The 22,689-nt window shown below is 33.8% G+C and overlaps 1 protein-coding gene across 5 annotated transcripts; it reads right to left on the minus strand.

Annotated features, from left to right (window-relative positions):
• Positions 1–13,392: 13,392 nt before the first annotated feature.
• LOC127808229 (calmodulin-7-like) lies at positions 13,393–22,689 on the minus strand. 5 transcript variants are annotated; one of them, XM_052346685.1, is made up of 4 exons: positions 22,405–22,688; positions 20,822–21,191; positions 16,630–16,700; positions 13,393–13,487 (listed from the first exon to the last, which is right to left on the minus strand). In XM_052346685.1, the coding sequence occupies exons 1-4, from the start codon at positions 22,478–22,480 to the stop codon at positions 13,408–13,410; spliced, it is 597 nt and encodes a 198-aa protein (XP_052202645.1). In that variant the 5' UTR covers positions 22,481–22,688; the 3' UTR covers positions 13,393–13,407. The 5 variants fall into 5 exon arrangements, 4 of the variants coding, with proteins under 4 accessions (XP_052202645.1, XP_052202637.1, XP_052202660.1 ...); XM_052346677.1 differs by having other exon boundaries at positions 16,630–16,712; XM_052346700.1 differs by lacking the exon at positions 13,393–13,487 and adding an exon at positions 15,815–15,873 and having other exon boundaries at positions 22,405–22,687.

Here is a 22,689-nt window from a genome sequence, read left to right on the forward strand (position 1 = left end):
TGGAATATGTCCATTTGTTTGTGTGCATGTGGACATGGGTATTTATTTTATCAGAAAATCACGTGGTAATGGTCTAGTTATGCCCCTTTAAATAAAAAGAATAAGAAATTTTAAATGAAAAATCACTTATCTTCGATGAATTGTGTTTAGAGGTTAGAGTTTAGTTTTATTCTTTTTTAGGTCAATTTTAAATGAAGATAAGTATTGATATAATAGTAAAAATTATAAGATTGCTCTTGTTTAAATTATAATTTTAAATTATAATTCGGAAGTCATAAGTAATAGCCAAAAAAACGATTAGATATTTTTTTCTTCTTTCTATAAATAGATTTCAAGGGTACTAAAAAATCACTAAATTAAGAGAAACACCTATTTAGGTTTTTGTTTATATAATAAAAATTAAATGTTGTTTATACTTTTAATTTTAATGAATTATTATATATTTTATTTTATAAAATTATATAATCTTAATTTAATGAATAAATAATATGTTAAAGTTAAGTGCACGGTTAAAGATACAAACTCCATGTAATAAAATAGAAGAATAGACAAGGCATTTTGTAATACATTTAGAAAGCATTAAATCCTACCTTTCAATCAGTTTCTAGGAAATAACATTAGGAAAAGGCATTGCAACTGTCTAGAATATAGAAGAATCAATTATTTATTATATTATCATCATTACCATGTAAATTTTGTCTTATTCTTTGGGATTAAAAGGTGAAATTCCTCGTCCTAAAACCCCCACAACTCAATCCCAAAATTTCTGCAGGGGTTAAATCATGAAATTCAACAGTGAAATTCAAACACGGGAACTACACCAGCTATATAGTAGCTAAATTCAGAACTCTTTAGAACCAACGCGTGCACGGTCCCAATCGCTAGGCTATGCTACTGGGGACAATTTTGTCTTACTCTTGATACATGTTTATCTTAATCTTATTTTAATATTAATTACAGGTGTATTACAGAAAATTAAATTTCACCCAAAAAAAAAAGAATTTTATGTTTTAAATTTGTTAGTAAAAAAATACGTAATATGGAGAATATACATAAGAAAAATACAAAAAAAAATAATTTGAGCTAAGGCACAAGTATCCCCTTTTTTTTAAAAAGATTCAAGTACTTTATAGTAGAATTTCCTCTCTAACCAATGTAATAAAACTTCTTTTAACTTGTCTTTGCTAGAATATAACAACTCAACCACATTATCATATGACTAAAGCAACTCTCAGCACAAGAGCTTTGAATCTAAGGCTCCACCAAAAAAACACCTTTGTCAAATTAATTAGTAAACTCTTGCACTAAGTAGATAGAAACTTATAAATCAAAAACAAACTTGTAAGTTCTATTTAATTATAGGCTCTTCTGACCATTTTTAAGATTAAATAAGAAATTAATAAAAAATAAAGATTTTACATTCTTATATATAATGGTTACAAGAATCTAAAAATAAAAATTTAAATTTATATGTAACTCATCAAATGAATGTAAGATATAAAATTTGTAATAATCAATTTTTCATAAATGCTCTATATAATGCATAGGAATTATATATAAAATTCAATTTTTTTCATAATTTTCCATGAATATATGAATAAATTATAAACATTTAAAATTAAAAGACATAATTACCAACAAAATCTTTAGAGGACCACTGCTCAGTATAAATATTACATGTATAATGAACACTTTACATGACCATAATATCTTTATTAAATTTTGAGTTTTTTTCCCTAATACCGCTAGTAATGATAGAACTTCTATTAGAATTTTGATCAAAATTTAAGTTTAATTTTTTAATTAATTTGTATGGTAAATTGTTTCCTAATAAATGTGCATGAAATTTAAATTGAAAAATAATATTGTGCTCTTCAAGAATCATTTTTTGAAGTTAAATGAATTAGAGTATATATATGTCAAAATATTTTGAAAAAGATAAAACACTCTTTTTGAAATCACCATGGCAAATTGTCAACATTTCTTTGCAAGGAGTTGGCCATTTTATGTCTTTGGAAATGAGTTGATGAAACAAAGAAAAAATGATCAACCTTTTTGCCAAAAGAATCGATTGTTTTTTACCTAAATACAAAAGATTCAACCATTCTTGTGAACTATCGACAAGGCAAATTCTTGCTTTCTATACTTCTTTTACGAAAATTCAAAAAGAGTCGATCGTCACTGTATAATGTCGAAAGTTTGTCAAAACTGTCGATGTCTTGTCAAAACAATCGATTGGTGTTTTAAGAAAGTCTACCTCTTTTAAAAAAAAAAAGTCGAATGTTTGCCTAAAGTCATGAGTAGTTTTCAAATTTCTTGATGGAAACAATTGGCCAGGTTAAAAAACTATCAACAATTTCTTCACTGACATGTTTAAATGGCTAGTTTTTGCAAGCATTAAATGCGTCCCAACGGCTTTTGAAATGGCTAATTAATTCAAAGCGTGGGAGAAACCTATAAATACCAGCCCAATGACGCACTAAAAAAGGTTACGAAGTGATAAAAAGTTTCAAGTGTTCTCATCCTTTTTTAAAGTGCTCAATCTTTATCTCAAACAAGGTTATATATCATTTGTAACTTCTTGTTAAAGCCTTATTGTAATTTTTAGAGAGACATTATAACTAAGAGGTTCAATTCTTAGATCTTCTCAATTGTAAATTTTGTTGTATTTTCTAGTGGTTTGCTAAAGGGCCTACTAGTTTATAAGTAGAAGGTCATATTTTCCTAATTGATTGCTAGAGAGCCTACTTGTTTTCAAGTAGAAGGTTTTAGTGAATTTTCAAAATATTCAATGGGTAGTTGAGGGAGTGGATGTAGGTGGGTTTGCTTGTAACGGCCCACCTCCCGGAGCCTCTACCACGCATAGAGGATCCGTGAGAGGGTCATTACTTGAATGATATAAAACAATAACACAACTAAAACTCATACACATACCTCTTGATAGAACCATACGCTTTTATCTCATAACATTTCATAATCATCCTTACATAACCATTCACAGTACGAGCTCACCTGGGCTTACATAACATACACTTAACTCGTGAACATGAAAGCATTACTCTGACCAACCACACGACACCTAGGACCTAGTTTTGGGAGAACTCTGCACTTACTATCCTCTAGACCCAAACCCCACTGAGCGAATCTAACAACTTAGATAAAACCCTGACATGGAATGATGGAAAGCAAACATGAGTCGCAAGACTCAGCAAGCTCTAGAAAGAAAGGCTGCAGGTTAAAAACAGAACTATTCCTATAACACCCCATGCAATTTATGCCAACGCAACAACATACCCTGCCATGAACCATACGTGCTTTTACCTTGAATGCATAACATAAAGTAACTTTGCACACCAACGATCCTTGGGGCCCACATAGGACACACATTAGCGCCCAAGTCCCACATACAGACCTGTTGCAGCCCCATATAGGCTATCATATCATCATTCATGACATGCCATTTCCCATCCTTCATAACATGTATATAACATGAGACCATTCAACCTTAGGTTCAGAACTCGCACTCCCCAACTAAACTACCAAGTTCGTGCCTCGCAATCCACCCTTATCATAACCTTGCACTCCCCGGCTAAACTACTGGGTCCATGCCATACTTCCCGGTTAACCTATCGGGTCCGTGCCATCATCAAAATCACTATCCTCACCATGCCATGCAACACATAAGAAATGTAATGGAATTTGTAACATAAACGTGATATCAAGGCCCCCATAAACTAAACATCAGGCCATGTTACGCCCATATAAGAATACACACATGTGAAATGTTTCTAAATGCACCGGCTCACCTAAGGAACCCAAGTTGGCTCTTAGATCAACCGAGTCATGCAAATGCTCACACATCCCCATCACACACAAAACATGTTTCCTCCAATGAATGCAACCTAACCCTATGCAGCATACACATCATGATATGCACAAAGTCAAGGCAGGAATCTAGCAGTACTAGCTCTTTTGGCCCGTCTAGCGCTTATCGTAACAGCCTATGACTGGTGCCCATACATCCAGTCATCAACTGCCACGACCCACGGTCGACAGTTAGTGGGTTTGTACCCCATACCCTTAGACACACATAAACACCATTAACTGTATATCTTCTAGACTTAACATTACGTAACATTTCTTCATAACTCTTCATGTACATAGTCACATAGACATTATGATACCATTCTCATTCTCGCCTCTTCTCAACATAGAAAACTGTCTCAGTACACATTTTACCGATCACCACACTTTTCTCATTAAGATTCTTAACATAGCCCCATTAATCCATAATTAACTCTTTTAAGAACCTAGCCCCAACAAGTTCGATATCATTCCCAAATAAAGCGAAGCAATACAAAGTTCGATAACAAAACGGAATGAATGACACCAAAACATCATTTACTTAACTTATTTTATCTCCAATAAGCCCATTATAACATATAAGTCATGGAATGGTTGTCACGCGGATTATCATTATTAATGCGTGGAATCAAGTCACAGTGAGAGAGGGAATAGAATACAAGAAATCACGAAGACTTTCACAGGAATTAAAGAACATGAGAAGAGGGTTAGGAGTTTGTCCTTATTTGGTTAGTTCTTGCCTCTTTTGTGCTCCCGATGCAAAGTAAAATGTTCTATAGGAAGTAACAAGATAACGATTCAAATTAATTAAATCTAACCGCATAATCTACATAATCTAACCATGAAAAAATTGTAATTTAAATATATAACACCTCCAGTAATTTAACCCACTTACCGGGATATTTTAAAAATCGAATAGCCTCGAAAAACCCTTAATTTCCTCACTTTTCTTCTATTTTCCTCCCATTCCTCAACTGTCATGCACCTTTTCTTTCTTCTCCTTTATTTCCCTCATTCCTCTTCCTTTTCCTGTATGTTTTCTGCCTTCATTTTACCCGAATTGGGCTTCTGGAATGGCCAAATTGGCCTTAAAAATGACACAGCGAAGGGAGCTTGGCGGCCAAGGCGAATAAGCGGCTCAGGGTGCGCCACGTGGTGCGTTCTGCACTTGCTGTGCTGCCACCCTCTTCAGCCCAAAACGACGCCGTTTTGGGCATCCTTGCCCTAGAAAATAAGCCAACCTCCTCCTCCCTCACGCACACGCGAAATCAATCCCTCGTTTCTTCCCTAACCATCCTCGCGTGCGACTGCCCATGTCATACGCGTCCTTTAACCATAATGGGCACGTGATTTCTTTTAAAGTGACCTGCGACCCTTTCTCCGAAATTGCTGCAACGCCCCAAAACTTCCAGAAATTGACACTCTTGCCCTACTTCATAGAAAAAGTTTTAAAAATCCACCAATTTTTAAATCACTCAATTCACCTCATCTCTTGGGCATGTGGTGATATAATTGTGTCAATCTATCAAAATAGAACAATTCTTGACATTGCTAGATGCATGATGGAGGCTACGAATATGCCTAAGGATTTTTGGGCAAAGCTTAATGCATATATAATTTATCTATCCAACCTATCTCTAACAAAGAATGTGAGGTGTCAAACTCCTCAAGAAGCATGGAATGGAAAAAAGACAAGTGTTAATCATTTGTGAGTCCTTGGAAGCATTGAATGCTCATGTTTGTTAAATAAGATGATTCAAAATGTATTGGAATGATTTTTGTCATTTATATTTTTCATGTTCATTCTGTTTGCATTCCTTCTTATGTGAAAATTGGGTTTTCATTTTACTTACATTTAAATGAAATTTAAATGTGTATATATAATTTGTTGTTTAATATTGTGGGCCAAGATCCATTGGGCCGAGATCTGTTACATGCTAAAGTCAAAAATCCATGTAGCCCATGCGTGTTTCCCTTTGGCCCAGCTCGATTTCTCACTACTATATAAGGGCTCTTTGATGCCCTAATTGATAGATTGCTCATTTCCTTATTTTTGAAAACCCTATTTTCTGTGCATGAAGAGATACACTCTCGTGAATCCCTTTCTTCGATCAATCAACTTGTTTTGGTAAGATCTACTTATATTGTTTAATCTTTGTGGTAAATACGCCTGAGACATGAGAGGTTGAGGTAAAGAGACTATTTGTACAAGTAGTTCTTGGCTATTAAATGATTTGTACTTGTATTTTAGTTCTTTAGTTTTTCTTCGCAATACTGTATTTCTTGTTATCTTGTTATAAGTCGATGTAAACTATTGTAATCGAAAAGTATTTAGTGGATTGACTAGAAGCGGAGCCTCTGCCATGAGTAGGATTTTTTTCGGATCCGAACACATAAATCTCGTGTTCTTGTGTTCTTTATATTCTGATTTATCTCTCACTATTTACGCTTGATTATTTGGTTTGGCCGAGATTTAGATTGTGTAAGAAACCAACAAATGGTATCAAAGCCACGAGGGATCCAAGATCCCGATCAAGACGTCTCCGATTCAAAAGGTAAATCAAAGATTGAGTTTGATCTTCGGTCGAGTAAGTTTTTCTTTCGGTAATATTTTGCCCTAATTTTTGTTGTGTATACAACTGTCTGCCTTCAACTATCTAATATTTGCTGCTTGCCCTAATTTTTTCTTGAGTTCTTGATCTTGGATTAGATCTAATATGATTATTCATACTATTAGCCCTAATATTGCATCGAGTTCTTGGTCAGTTTGAGACCTAATTAGGGTTTGAATAATCTTTTACCTGGTATACAAGAATCTATAATAAGATTTGTATCTTATTTAAATTTTCCAATAAACTGTTCTTATTCTGTTTTGAAATTTCTTTTAAAACAGTTGTCACAATTAATCACATTGTCATCTGTGAATTATATTCTGTCTTAGGGATCATAATCAAATGGCCCCAACTAAATTAGAAATAGAGAATTTTGATGGTAGTGGTGATTTTAAATTAGAAAATGAGAGCTATTTTGGTTCAAAATCGGTGCTCTCAGGCATTGTAGGTTGCACCACCTAAAACTGAAAAGGATAAATTAGAATCCTTAACTACCCTAGAAAGGCATGAGTTGGACAAGTTGGCTTATAGCCTTATCATTTTAAATTTGTCAAATAAAGTCCTTAGATAAGTAAATAAAGAAAACACTGCTTTAAAGGTTTGGACTAAATTAGAATCCCTTTACATGACTAGGTCTTTAACGAGTAAAATTTATTTAAAAGAAAAACTATTTGGTTTTAAAATGAATACCTCAAAATCTTTAGAAGAGAACTTAGATGACTTTAATGTTATCGCAATTGGCTTAGAGAATATTGATAAGAGTATTTCAGAAGAAAACCAAAATGTTATTCTTTTAAATTCTTTGCATGAATCCTATTGAGATCTAAGGACAACAATGCAATATAGCATAACCTCCCTGTCATTAGAGGATGTTGTGTTCGCCCTATGATCAAGAGATCTTGAGGAGGATAAGACAGAGAGGAAGGTAAATAATATAGAAGGCTTAAGTGTAAAGGGAAAGTGGGAACATAAATCAAAGCCTAAAGGCAAAAATAATTCTAGTGGAAGAAGTACAACGAGGTCTAATTCTAAATCAAGAGGAACAAGTAGAGGATCCTCAAAAACAATGGCTTGCTAGTATTGTAAGAAAAATGGGCATTTAAGAAAGAATTGCTTTCAAAGGAAGAAAGACATGGAAAATAACAAAAATAATCAAGAAACAGCAAGCCTATCTGATGGGTATGATAGTGGAAGGGGTTTAATACTCTCTGAACATGCCTCAGGAAATGAGTGGATATTAGATTCGGATTGCACTTTTCACATGACACCTAGGAAAAACTAGTTGCTTAATTTTCAGCATATTGAGGGTGGTAAAGTCCTTATGGGTAATAACCAATCATGTAACATAACTAGAATAAGGCCAGTTAGATTTAAGATGTGGGATGGAACTTTTAAGACTTTAGATAATGTGAGGTTTGTGCCTAATCTGAGAAGAAATCTAATTTCCCTAGGCATGTTAAATTCAAATTGAGGGTATCTGAAAATGGTATCCTTAGGGTTATGAAAGGATCCATGATAGTTCTTAAAGGAATCCTTAAGCAAGGGCTATATGTTTTGCAAGGAGAGACTATCTCTAGAAGTGTTACAGTTTCAACTACAAAAAATGATGACACTGTATTATGGCATAAGAGGCTAGGTCACATAGGAATGAAAGGTTTACAAGAACTAAGTAAACAAGGCATCCTAGATCCTAAGAGGATTAATGATCTAAATTTCTATGAGACATGTGCCATGGGTAAGTCTCACAGATTGTAGTTTGCACCTGCAACACATAATTCTAGGGGTGTCCTAAAGTACATTCATCCTGATCTTTGGGGTTCTCCTCAAGTTCCTAATTCCTTATCAAAAGCCCAATATTTCATTTCTCTAATAGATGACTATTGTAGGAAGGTATGGATTTACTTCCTTAAGCACAAAAATGAACCCTTTGCAAAATTTAAGGAATGGAAGACCTATGTAGAACATCAAATTGGGAAGAAAATAAAGACATTAAGAACAAATAATGGGTTGGAATTCACAAACTTTTGTAAATAAGTAGGTATTGCAAGGCATAAAACTTACAGTGACACACCTCAGCAAAATGGTATTGCAGAGAGAGTGAATAGAATAATTCTAAATAAGGTAAGATGTCTATTAAAAGACTCTAACTTACCTAAGAAATTTTGGGCTGAAACAGTGTCAACTGCTTGTTACCAAATAAATAGATCCCTTTCATTTGCCTTAAACTTTAGGACTCCAGAATAGCTATGGAGTGGGAAATTTCCTTCTTTAAACCACCTTAAACCTTTTGGATGTATAGGATATGTTCATAAGAACGAATGGAAGTTAGACCCTCGAGCCAAAAAGGCAGTATTTTTAGGATATCCTCAAGGGGTAAAAGGATATAAGTTATGGCTGATTGATAATAAGAAGATAGTCATCAGCCAGGATGTAGTATTCAAGGAATCAAAATACTATATGCCAAATAAGGTGGAAAATACTAAGACAGATCAAACTAAGAATTTTCAGTTTGAGGTGGAAAGGGACAACCCTAGTGATAAGTCAGTGGAGTCTAACCTAGAAAGTCCTCAACCCACTAGTTCTCCTGAAAGAGCTGAATCTGAAATAGAAATTAAAGAAAATGAGGATTCAACTAAATCTCTTCCTAATTTGGGTGATTATATCCTATCTAGGGATAGGGTAAGGAGAGAGATAAAACCACCTACAAGGTATACCTATGAAGATGTTATCACTTATGCTCTTAACATTAGCGATTCAATCGAGCATGATGAACCTGTCAGTTCTCAAGAAGCTTGCTTTAGTAAGTATAAAACTAATCGGTTAAAGGCAATGAAGGAAGAGATGGAATCTCTGAAAAAGAATAATACCTAGACACTTGTAGATAAACCTAAAGACCAGAAATTTATAGGCTGCAAGTGGATTTATAAGAGAAAGCCATGTATACTAGGAGTAGACCCAGCTAGGTTTAAAGCAAGGGTAGTTGTTAAAGGGTATTCCCAAAGAAAGGGCATAGACTACCATGAAGTGTTTTCTCCTATGGTAAAGCACACATCCATAAGATTGGTCTTGGCTGTAGTAGCCCTAAATGACTTAGAACTAGAGCAATTAGACATTAAGACTACTTTTTGTTAGTTCTATATAATGGCAAATATATCCCAAGAGGGGGATGAATTGGGATTTGGGTATATTTTCGATAGATTATAAACTTATAACATGCAGGACACTATGTTTCGAAACATGAGGAAATATGTTTCAAAATAAATAAGTATGTTTCGAAATATAAGTAAGTATGTTTCGAAACCAAACTTTCTGTCAAGTATGTTTTGAAACCTACTATGATATATTTCGAAGCTTTCATCTATGTTTTTGCTTATTTTGAAGCTTTTAGCTTTTGAAAATGATTCTTTAGATATGCAATTATATTTTTTATTGACAATGTTTCCTCAGTTTAGAAGCATTACCATAAAGGGTCAAAATTTTGGTCATACACTAGACTAAATGTAATTTCTTCATACATAAATTGTGGATACATGAACCAATGTCACCCTACATTTTATCACACTTAAAACCTATGTTATTGAGACTTTGATATTGTGATCATGGGAGTCTTACACTACCTAATGGTGTGATGATTGTCATGATTCAATGTTAACTATTTTTTTAAAAGAGGTTCTAGATTGAGATGTTTTAAATATATTGTCATTAAAGTTTATTCAAATTGGGAGTCGTTTTATTAAATAAAGTTTTTTAATATAATATTTGTAGTGGCCCACTCCCGGATATACCCGCTAGCATAGGATATCTGAAAGAAAGTCATCACAAAAATGATATAGAACAATATAACTTAACATCATAATTCCAAATTTAGACATTTTCAACTGAAGTCACAATATATATATATATAAGTTTTACAACATCTTGGCACCATGGCCTATGCAGAATGTAAACTTAACAAATGCACTATGCAATCATTAAAATAAAATCTCTTCCCAAGTGCCCTCATCAAACTCCCAACATGGATCTCTTAGTTGAGGGTGTCTCTATACACATCTAAACTTAGGCTCTAGCCCCGTTGGGCTCACCCTCATCAATTGTATTTTCTTTACCTAGAATGACATGAGAATAGTAACTATAAGGCTCAACAAATATATATATAAAAGGTGCAAATATAGAATCAAAGGCATAGATAACCAAGATAAAGTAATGATAACTCTATGTAAATGAATAAATAATACACAATGTATAATTTCCATTCATAACCATCCCATGCCATGATGATCATACATGCCAAGTATTTATTCCCCATACTCATGCATATGCATTAATAATAAAAATTTCCACATGTTCCATATGTCTCCCAAAGGCCACCATAATCATGCATGTAAATATACATCATGAAAATAAATCATCAATCAAATAAAAGTTGAGCTTTGCCTACTGAGCTTATGGCCACCTTAACTCGCGTCGGGTGCTCATAGGATATCATTTTCTCACTCGCAGACATAATCGCCGCGCAAAATAATAGGTGCATAAATAATTATTATGCAACACTTAGGAATTTTCAATACACAATTTATATCATCATGCAACATCGTAAATCGTGCCCATTTCATAACTATGGACCATTTCTTATTTCACCCATATTTTTGGATTATGCAATCAACAAATGCATGTTGTAATGAATATATGAATTACCACCCTTATTACAATAGAATTTATTTTTAAATGACTTTCCCACAAATTTGGATCAAAAACTCCCATCATGGACACTAAAAGTCAACTTTTGAAAGATGGAAAGTTGACTCTTGAAGAGCTAAAAGTCGACTTTTGAAGTGGTAAAAGTCAACTCTTGGATAGGCAAAAGTCGACTCTTGAAAATAGGAAAGTCAACTTTTAAAGCAGTGAAAGTTGACCCTTGAAAACAGAAATTTTCAATTTAAGCATGTATTTCAAAGGGTTCTTACAAACTCAAGAATTGTCCAAATAGTTCAAATCTTATATCAAATTGAACCTCATTGAGTATAGATTACAATGCAAAAAACATATCTCAATTTTGATATCTACACAAAAAATTATGCTCAAAACAATATAAGCTACACAGTCTAAAAAAAAAACAAATGGAAGGTCGACCTTTAAAAATTGGAAGGTCAACTTTTGGAAACATGAAAGTCGACTCTTAGGCTACGAAGGTCAACAATTAATAGTTTTGCTTTAATCTAACCAAAAATATGCCATTCCTTGAAGGATTTTGGAGTAAATTATGCCCCAAATGATCACATTAACAAGACCATCGATTTTATAGGATTTTTACAAAAAATTTACAACCAAAAAGAAAACTTTATTTTTATCAAAAGATAGTTTATAACCATGGAAGTAAGCAAGATATGCTCAAAATTGAAGAGAGATCAAGTAGATCTACACATAAATTTAAGAAGAAATAAAATTTTGCATAACAAAAGGAAATGCAAGAGAACTTGCCTTAATATTAATGAAAAATCAAAGAGAATGAGTTTTTCCTTCAAAAATCAAAGATCCAACCTTTGATGCTTCAAATCAATGGAGAAAAAGCTCTTGGAGAAGAAATGAAGAAACAAGAAACCATTGGGCAAGAAGATGAAGGAGAAAAGGGAAGTCAACACCTTGTCAAAATGACCATTTTGCCCTTTACACAAACACACAAGCCTCAATAAGTTCATGCCCATTTTAGACATTTGCCACTCATTTCATTTTCTTTTAAATTTAAATTATCCTTTTTGTAAATGAGCTCAAGCCCAAACCCATTCATCATTTACATATAATTTAAGCCCAACTCATTTAATTAGGCCCACCATCTCATAAAACCCAAAAGACTTATTTTCAACTTGGCCCAACACTAAAGGCTCAACCCATTTCATTTGGTCCAACTCATTTCATTTAAAATCAATTATGGACTCAATCTACACATAGTTAGGCCCAATCCATTAAAAATAGTTTCATTTAAATTCTAACTACCATTTGCAATGGGCTTTCTCACATTAGCCAAAACCTAACTTTATTAAATTCTCAACCCATTTTATTTAATTTCAAAATAATATCATTATATATATATACCAAAATGAAATAAATATTATTAATAGCATAAACCCAATAACGGGTCGTTAACATTAAAACCCAATTAATGTTGCCCAAGTGAGAGAATGTTAGAATTTTTCCGTAAATAGGCTACCATTACTTAGAATTTTGGGTTGAAAAAAACAAGTTAATCAAATTGATAAAAACCACTTAAAATGATCCAATCAAGTTTTAGGCATCTCAACATTTAATGATGTGATATGTAAAGGCGTAGGGAGTGCAAAAATATCCAAATTCAAAAATTCTTGGCTTCAATAGTTACCATCCCCACTAATTTTGGATTTGAGAATTTTTGTTTTTTAAAATTTTGAAGTGTTAGCATCATTTTGGGGTGTGTTAATATTGTCACTCTTAATCTATTTTATTATTGAGTAGTGTTGTTTGTACAAAAAAGAGATATATTGCAAGAATTTGGAGGTATAGCGGATATAAATTGAAGCAACAGAATCGCGATATATTGATGATAAATTGGATTAAATGAAAAGAGGGAAACAGAGAGAGGGAAACCCTTCTTCTTTCCAAACCCCTCATCTCTCAATCGAGCCACCATTCAAGCTACTTCCTCCACAATCCCTTCACCGACAACGAGAGGTAGCGCCACTGTTCGTCTCCTGATATTGCCATAGCCACCGCCTTCAAGCTCCCCGTGAAGGAGTCGCCACTGCAGAAGCAACAGTCGTCTCCATCACTGACCTCTTCCTCTCTATCTCTCTGTGAAAGAGTCACCATAGCCACCGCTTTCAAGCTCCCCGTGAAAAAGAGTCGCCACTGCCCTTTTTCGATCGACACCGCAAGGCCATTGGTGCTTGACGATTCAGATCTACCTCCCTCTGATCATTGCTTTTGGAAGCACAATAGGGAAATCAAACCCAAACACCAAATACCCAATTCCTTCATTCCCTGTTCATCAAAGAAAAGAATTTTCAAGGTAGGAGAAATAACCACTGAGAAAGTGGTACTGAAATAGAAGGATTAGAAGAAAATTAATGAACTTTAAACTTTGAAGGAAAGGTACAAGTGATAGAAGGAACAGTAACTGAAGAATGTCATGGTGAAGAAGTGGGAAATAATTCTAAATTAGGGAACTCGATCTCATTAAAAATTACATTTCTGGTTACATAGATTTTACTAGAAGGATGTAAACATCAATAACTTTCATGTAGCAAACTGTAACAAAGAAAGATATATTTAGCAAACTATAGCAAATTGTAACTAAAGAATGTAATGCATTTAGGCAATGGTCATCGTATTACACTAGATCATAAGAATCTCTCTATCTCTTCTGTCTACAATGATCTTGAATAGGTTGCTATAGGTAATGGTCATAGATTCAATATACATCATGCTGGAAGGTTGTTGGAACACTCACATACTTCTCCTAAATTTTCATCTCTTAATTATATACATCTTCCTAGCATTAACAAAAACCCATCGTGAGCATGACACAGAAAGAGAGATGGCGGTGGGCCGATGTTGTTGGGAGACGAAGAGGCGACACCGTCTATAAGAGGGAGAGGGAAAGAGATTAGGATTTCATTGGGTCATTTATTAGAAGGCTAAACTAGTCATTTATTAGAGGGCCAAACTGGTCATTTCATCTTCTTCTATAAAACTTCTGCAAGACTCCTTCTGTACAAACAACACTACTCTTTATTATTTAACCAAACACTCATTTTGGTCTCTAGCAACCTCAACTTTCCAATTGTAATGTATAAAATTTAAACAAAAAACTAACACTTGTATTTGAAAATTTAAGCAATTGCCAACTTGCAAATTATCAATTAAGATTTATTTTAAAAAATGAAAACTAACTTACAACGAACAAGTGACACCTCCTGGAAGTGTGTTTTTATTTAAAATTTTAGGTTGCGTTCTCTTTATTATTTTCAAGTCATTTTTAGTTTTTGATTTTCTAAAATAATAAAAACGCGTTTTCTTTATTGTTTTTAAAAATGTATTTTTGAAAAAATAAAATTGTAAAGAAAACTCAAAACAACAAAAAAATTGTTTTTGAGTGTTTTCATCCAAAACAAACTCAAAACACATTTATTTATTTATTTATTTATTCATATTTTATTATTATAATGGAAAAAATATTAAAAAATTCATTGACTTTAAAATGTATATATATTTTTAATAATATATTAATATTAAATATTTATAATTTACTGAATAATCAAATTTATTAAATAAAATATCATTAAAAAATTATTTTTAAAATTTTAAAAAGAACGCATTTTCTAATTTTATGTTTTGAGAAATAATTTTTCAAAATGACAAAGAAAACGCGTTTTTAATTTTTTAAAAATAAACTATCAAAATATAAAATTAAAAATTAATTCAAAACTCAAAATTAAAAATTAAAAAATAAAGAAAACACATCTTTATATTTTCTTATTTACACGTGTATAACATGCACAATAGCTTAAAAATGAAATTTTGAACATTTTTAGAGATATTTTTTAATGTCATTTCATGCAACATAAGGGGACAATTTTGCGACCAATAGTTCAATTCATATAGCAATTACAAATGTCCTATAAAGCTTTTGAGGCATCATTATAGGGCATTTTTGTTAGCACCCCAAAGAAATAGATATTAGGACGATTAAAGTGCCACTAGTAGTAGGCCTAGGCTTTATCCCATGACACCCTAGTGAATGTGGATTCACAAATTACACGAAAAATGTCGTTGAAATGATTATAGTATTAGTGTGAATTATTAATTGTTATAATTAATGAGTTTCTTGTTTTGTATGATTTATACCAAAATAGATATATGCCACTCTAATTGCTACACCTTGTAGTACAATTGATTAAAATTGTTACATTAGGAATATTTTGAAAAGAAATCATTTTTATTGTATAAGAAGGGAAATGCTATATTTCGGGATATATTGTATTATATGCGAAATGTCTTATCACTTAATTGTGAGTTCACCACTCAACTTGACATTTTCTTTAAGTAATTTACAAAGATCACCTCTAAAGTTACTTTTAATTGTAAAGATGCATGAGGTTTTGAAAATAGCAAGGCTATCCCTTCATTTAGTCAAATGTAACGAGGGAGGTGAAATTATAGAAGCATCCCTAATACAAAGATTGGCCTAAAAATTAAAGACCATCGGTAATGGTAATGATTTAGACATGCCTGACCACCACTTATGGTTGTTGAAACCCTTACAATTGTTGGGTTTCATCGCGAACGGCACATAAGAAAAAGAAATGGGAGTAGGACACCACCTATGGTTGTTGAAACCCTTGTGATTGTTGGGTTTTATTGCGAACTGCACATAAGAAAAAGAAATGGGAGTAGGACAGAGAGAAAAAAAAAAAAAATCATCAATTTTGTGTTCTTCAATGGAGAAAAAGATATCATATTTGCTTCCACTAACTTAGATAAAATTCATTTGGGTTCAATTGCAAACCTAATACTAGATAAACTTTATATCAAACCCAAGGTAAAAAAGGGTTCAATCAAACCCTAGTAAGGTTCAATGGCTGAAAATAGAGAGAATGCATGAAAACAAAGAGAATGTAAGAAAACAAAAAGAAGAATGAGGTACCTCACACTAGATGAGAATAGAAGCAATAAGTGGTGATCACGATGCTGGTGGCCATTACATGGTGGAAATAGTTGGGTCAAAAGAAAAAAAAAAGGACAAAGAAGGGAAAAAAAAAGTATGTTGAAGAAAGCAAGGGTGACAACAATGATGGTCGATGGCAATAGTGACAGTTCAGTCGCTAGAGAAGAAAATATAATCATTTTAATTTACATACAACCGTTCTTAATTTAAAAAAACTATCACGACGACCCTTACTACTCCTGAAAGCCAAGAAACAACAATAATACATACCCATTTATGGCCCAATAACACTAATTGGGCACATTGTTGGACTGAGTTTGATACATAATGTGATCACACAGTACCATGTAATATAATTGGTTTTGAGGTAAGGCCCAAACAGGAGACCCATCATCACACCACAAGGAGACATATATATAAAAAAACAAATTAGTTAAAGGATGGAACAATGTTTACTGGGAACTCTTCGATGCTTTCCTCTCTTGCCAGTCCTTCGCGACTTCTCCTTTCCCATCTTTTCTCTTCTTCTGAATTTAGAACTGCAAGTCAGCTTACTAAAATTATAATAAACTAATCGACAATTACAACAACATATTATTACTTCATGAGTTTCCTTCCTTCCTTCCATCTACACTAGTCTTACTGGTTTAGGCATTTTTACAAACACCTTACAGTCGTTTGCTATTATTATTTTGGGTTTCCATATCTATTGTATCTTTCTAATGCAATAGAAGAATTGTTTTGATAAAAAGAATAAAAAATCATAGAAACCCAATATACTGAACACAAACCCCATAAACTATAGGTTAAAAATGACCTAAATCATAAGAAATTTTGGTAAAACATTATCCTAAAAGTTGGGTTATGGAGCTTAATTAAATACCTAGAAGAACTAAACATAGAAATAGAAGGCACAGATTTGATTTGCACAAAGCAAGGACAAACCAAATTTAAAGACATGTATCACATTACAAGGTCCATTTTAGAATGCTATATGTATCTTCTTTAATGTCTTTTAAATCTTAAGTACTAAACTTAATAAAAAAACAATACTAGAGTCATGACTCATATGGTGTCTCCTTATTGGAAGAAGTTAGTCAGACTATATGTCGTTGTCTCATTTACCTATCACATCTCTTAATGAAAATGTGCCTATCACATCTCTCAATAAAAATATGATACATGATTGACAGCACCGTCATCTGTGATGACTTCTAACATTACTCAATAAAAATATAAAACACAAATTTAACGTAATTTAAGAAAACACATACATAATGATTAATTAAGAGTCATTATTTTCTAGACTCGTTGCATGACCACACGTAATAACGAGTAGATATACAAAAGAAAAATTATTATAAAGTTTTACTATAGGATGAACTCTAATGTAATTCATATTAAAGAGAATACATAAATCATAACTAAAAATGGCTCTTAATTTTTTTGTTTCCAATGAAAATTTCAATCTTGCCAAGATGTAATGATAATGGGTGGAGGTGTCAATTAAAATATTCGGACATAGGCTTTGCACCCAAAACAGTTGTAATGCATTTGACCATTTTAAAACGTGACAGGTAATATTATAAAATATTATATTTTTTTATACTTTTTTCTATTACGTAGTTAAAATATAAAAAATCTAAAAATTAATTATGTAATCATATTTTTTAATACATTTTTCAAACTAATAAATTTTATTTAATTTTTTAATATTACGTCGTTAGGAGAATGGTGATTTAAAGAAAAATCTTAGGGGATCATTTAAGAAAAAATTGATTGAAAATAAAAAATATGGGGTTTGAAACCAAGAATTATCCTTTTGTGTTTGGTTTGCATTTAAAATTAAAAAAATTAATAATATTTATTGTGTGTAGTGTTACTTATAAAAAAAATGATTTACCAAATCTTTGGTGTAAAATATTTTTTATATTTACAAAAATTCCCTATTTTTTTGAATCTAAAAATCGAAAAATAAAAACAATATTTTATCAAAAGAAAAATGTTAAGAGCCTTTACTTTTGTTGAAATAACATGAAAGAGAAAAAATAGAGTACAGTCACAGACATACCGGTAAAGAAGACGGCAAGTAGGGACACTCCACAGATGGCACTTCGTTGCTCTTTCATCTCATGCTCTAGGGACTTTCGCCTTTGCAATTATTTCATACATTATCCAGTTATTTGGTGGGTTTCTTTTATTTGGTGCTTTCACGAAACCACGACAAACTTTTTAATAATTAAAAAAAAGAGTCTATTTTATTATGAATTTTTTTTATTTAAGTAGCATTTGTTAACTAAGATATAAATAAAAAAATAAAATATAAAAAATATTCAAGACAAAAATATTTTTCATTTTATTTGTTAAATTTTTTAAAAATAAATCATATAACTTTTTATTTTAAACTTTTAAAATAAATTTATTTTTTCTCTCATTTTAAATAATTTATCTTAAATTTTACAGATAAATTATCTTGATAAAATCTTATCTTACTTATTTTAACAAATGTTACTTTAACATAAATCGTTTTCACAAGACATTTTGATGGGTTATTAAAGTGAAGTGAGGTATGATACAAGAAAAATAAACCAATAAAAAAAATAAAAAGGAGAAAAGACAAGGAAGAGGGGAAATACAAAATCTTTTGACATAGGGGGCATCAATTTGGAAGTGTCCTTTCCAGGTGGATTGGGCATTATATTTTCTGCATTATTATATAGTTGTGTTTAATAATAGACCTAAACCCTTCCACGAGAAGCATACTATGGAAGCAGATGCAATGCCAAATGCAGCCCCCACCCAACCAAACATAGAATCAGATACCCCCCCTCCCCCCCAAAAAAAGAATGTAATGGTACCCTTAAAAGGCTGCAGCAACACTTATATACATTGGAGGTTTATATATATATATATATATAAATGAGAGAGAGAGAGAGAGAATCCAATACCTCCTCCAGCCCGCCCAAATGAGATAGAATCCTAGCCGCTCAAACCTAACCCACTTCCCTCCAGATGCTGCATATCTATCCATCTCTCTCTTCCTATGCGCGTGTGCGCGCGCGGACACACATCGTCGTCATCATCTGTCGTTTTCTTTCTCCCCCACAGAGACTAATCACTTGCAATTTCAAAAAGCAAATTATTGTATTCACATATTTTTATATATCAGTCTACAATTTTCCTATTTAAGTCCACCCCAGCCACATTTTGCCTTTGCCTGAGTTTGAAGTTGCATTATGTTAACCTCATTGTCAAACGTTATTACATAAAACATTTGATACATTTTAATTCAATTTAAATATTTTTTTTATGCATAAAGTGCATTGAGTTAAGTTCTTGTAATTTATTAAATAATTATTATTATACTTAAAACTCAACTTAACTAATTTATCAAACTACTTAATATAATCAAACTGTCTCACCTCAATCCCAAACAAAGCCATACTCTCTTAATTATCCTAGTTACATTATTTTTTTCAGTTTTTTTTTTTAATAAGAAACAATAGCCCTTCCGCGCAAAAAGAACAATGAAAAATCTGGGGAAAAATTTTCCTAGAAAAAAGTTTTCCAACAAAAGATTCTCCCGCACTAGATTGTTTCACCGATGGAACACTACTTCCCTTATCCCTTCAGTCGTAATCACTGTTACCCCATGTACTCTAAATACGATGAGACCCAACAGCCCTACCCCATGACGACAAAGCCTCTCTTCCTGCCCAACTCCTGACGCTCTCCCAAGAGGTCACATGTAATGCCCGGACGGCCCAACCTATTATGTAACAAGGACGCTAGATATTGCGACCAACTGGATCAGCTACAACATCATTATAACCATGTAATAATATCCTTGCGCGGCTCTGATGCCCCCCCACTTCTCACGGCCCAACAAGCACTCGTCCACTTGTCTATAATATCAATTTTCAGGAGCCAGCCGCCGGTAATTCAACCCCCCCCCAATTGGATTTAGATGGCTGCGTCCAGCACATGAGACCAGGCCAATTATGCTATCAACGGATATGCGTGTGCGCTTGTGTAGAGCGAGGGAGCAAGCAGCCAGAGAGAGAAAGAGAGAGAGAGAGAGAGATCTCCGGGACGAACTAGGGTAACAGACTTGGCGAGCCCTGCAAGAAGTTTCAAATTCATTTTCCAACAGCACGGACCGACCAATCTTGTGGATTTCAACTAATATGGACACCATTCTAAATTACCATTTCAAACTTTAAACTTCTGTTACAAACAGCAGTAAAGTGAGGCAGACGAAAACGGGACGGGACTGATATAATTTTAGATATTTTAGATCGGTGACTAAATTAGGCACCCATTAGGAGAAAAGAAATTATCCCAATTGTTCTAAGTTCATAATACCATCAAGTAAGGAGAATAATGCAACCGAATTGTAAGAGGACAGGACACTAACAATCCAAAACAAAAAAGCAAGAGGCAGACAAACAAAGCAGAAATATTTAAGAGCAGCAGCACTACAAAACAATGCAAACAGAAAAGCAGACAAGCACCCAAGGAGAGTTAGCAGTACCAAATGAACAAGTCCTACCAGAAATAGAAATCTCATTTAACTTATCTGCCCTGTTTCCCATTTTTTTGATCTTTTACTTCTTAAATTTTAGGGTTGGGTTGATTGGGTCCTCACTTGGCCATCATGACCTTGACGAATTCCTCGTAGTTGATCTGGCCATCTCCATCCACATCAGCCTCACGAATCATTTCATCAACTTCCTCATCTGTGAGCTTTTCCCCAAGATTTGTCATAACATGGCGAAGCTCAGCTGCAGAAATGAAGCCGTTCTGGTCCTTGTCAAAAACCCGGAAAGCTTCCTTGAGCTCCTCCTCAGAGTCAGTATCCTTCATCTTCCGAGCCATCAGGTTGAGGAACTCAGGGAAATCAATCGTTCCATTTCCATCAGCATCAACCTCATTGATCATGTCCTGAAGCTCAGCTTCAGTAGGGTTCTGTCCCAAAGACCGCATCACTGTGCCCAGCTCCTTGGTAGTGATACAACCTGCACCAATATTTGAAAACAATTAGAACCAAAAATCATGGGAACGTCAGCAACTCCATCAAGGAGCAACAGCAACACAAACCAACCATTGACCTAGAAAATCGAGCAAATATAGAGAGAGAAAGGGGAGGGGGTGAAAGGAACTTGACATAAAAACTACAAAATGAAGGAATGCAAGTGATACAGGCTTACAACAAAAAATAAATGCAGTTCCAAGATCTCCAATACCAAATAACATGGTCGCTTGAGCTTAACGATTGTCAAAAAGCTCAAGGATTGTTCCTAAATGATGAGGGGGGAAAATCACGTAAAACAACAAATCAATCATTGGGTTGAATTCCCCAGCTTCAATGCAAATCCACAAAATATGACAAAACGCGTATATGTCAGTTTCCAAGCTTCAATCACCAAGCAAACTCACAATTTTGAAGAACATACAACATATGCTAAAAAGGAAGGATAATTCAGACTAGGTATGAAGCTAGAAGCTTATAATCAAATTTCAAATGATCTACTGGAAGAGACAAGACAACAAAACAACTGCTGAAAGATCCATGCCTCTCATAAAACGATCAGATGCAACTAGTGCCTGACGTTTGTGTAGAGATAAGATAACTTGCACGACCAGAAAGCTGTTCCATATCCACATCATCATCATTATTAATCACTCTGTACCCATATCCAAGTACCAATCGAACTAGGAAACACAAACGGCATCTTCTCAACAGCAAAATAAACATGGACAAAAAGCTCAGAGGGCGGCGTCGGGTAAAGAGACGACAACAATCAACAGATAATCGGCTCTATAACAGAACAGATTTGTGGATAAACATAACGTTATGCAATGAAATCACAACACCAAAACGAAAAACCGAACTTGTCGGCAAGCAGATCGTGCAGCAGTCCCACACAATCAACCAATCACTCAGGATGAAAACAACGAGCGATCAAGGGCCAAACAAAACCCGACGACGATGACAGCAACAATCCGAAAACGAACAAGAAGCAGGAACTGCCACATACGAGAATCAGAAAGCCCTAAGGTGAAAGAAATAGCGTTCAAGGAAGCGAAATAACAGCATTCAACAGGCAGATCTAAGCGAAAGAAGGATGAAAAATTGAAAACCGCAAATCATATTCATGAATTACAAACAAATAAACGTGCACATGTACGAGATATATAGAGAGAGGTCGGAAAGGAGAGAAATCTGACCATCGCCGTCCTTGTCGAATAGGCTGAAGGCCTCCTTGAATTCGGAGATCTGATCGTCAGTGAGCTGATCGGCCATTACGGAGGTCGGCGAAACGGCAAGCTGAAGGGAGAAAGGGGGGGAGAGAGAGAGAGAGAGATCTGAGGTTGGAGAGAGAGAGCGGAGAGATTGGGGGTTATGACAGAGCAATTACAAGGTGATGTGTGTATGTGTATATATATATACGTGGGAGGGAAGGGGCCGAATGGGAGGAACGGAATGTAAATGGAAATGGAGATGGATTGAAT

This window comes from Diospyros lotus, chromosome 1 (assembly GCF_014633365.1).
Source record: "Diospyros lotus cultivar Yz01 chromosome 1, ASM1463336v1, whole genome shotgun sequence".
NCBI lineage: Eukaryota > Viridiplantae > Streptophyta > Magnoliopsida > Ericales > Ebenaceae > Diospyros > Diospyros lotus.

What these genes read in the sequence shown, in the direction of transcription:
- LOC127808229 (XM_052346677.1), bottom strand. Translation starts at nt 22,480, where the DNA reads ATGGCCGATCAGCTCACTGACGATCAGATCTCCGAATTCAAGGAGGCC. An exon ending in GTCAAGGTCATGATGGCCAA is followed by an intron (nt 16,713 to 20,821) that starts GTGAGGACCCAA and finishes GCTGACTTGCAG; the next exon opens with TTCTAAATTCAGAAGAAGAG. An exon ending in AAAGCATCGAAGAGTTCCCA is followed by an intron (nt 13,488 to 16,629) that starts GTAAACATTGTT and finishes TTTGATGAACAG; the next exon opens with GGAATGAAGGAATTGGGTAT.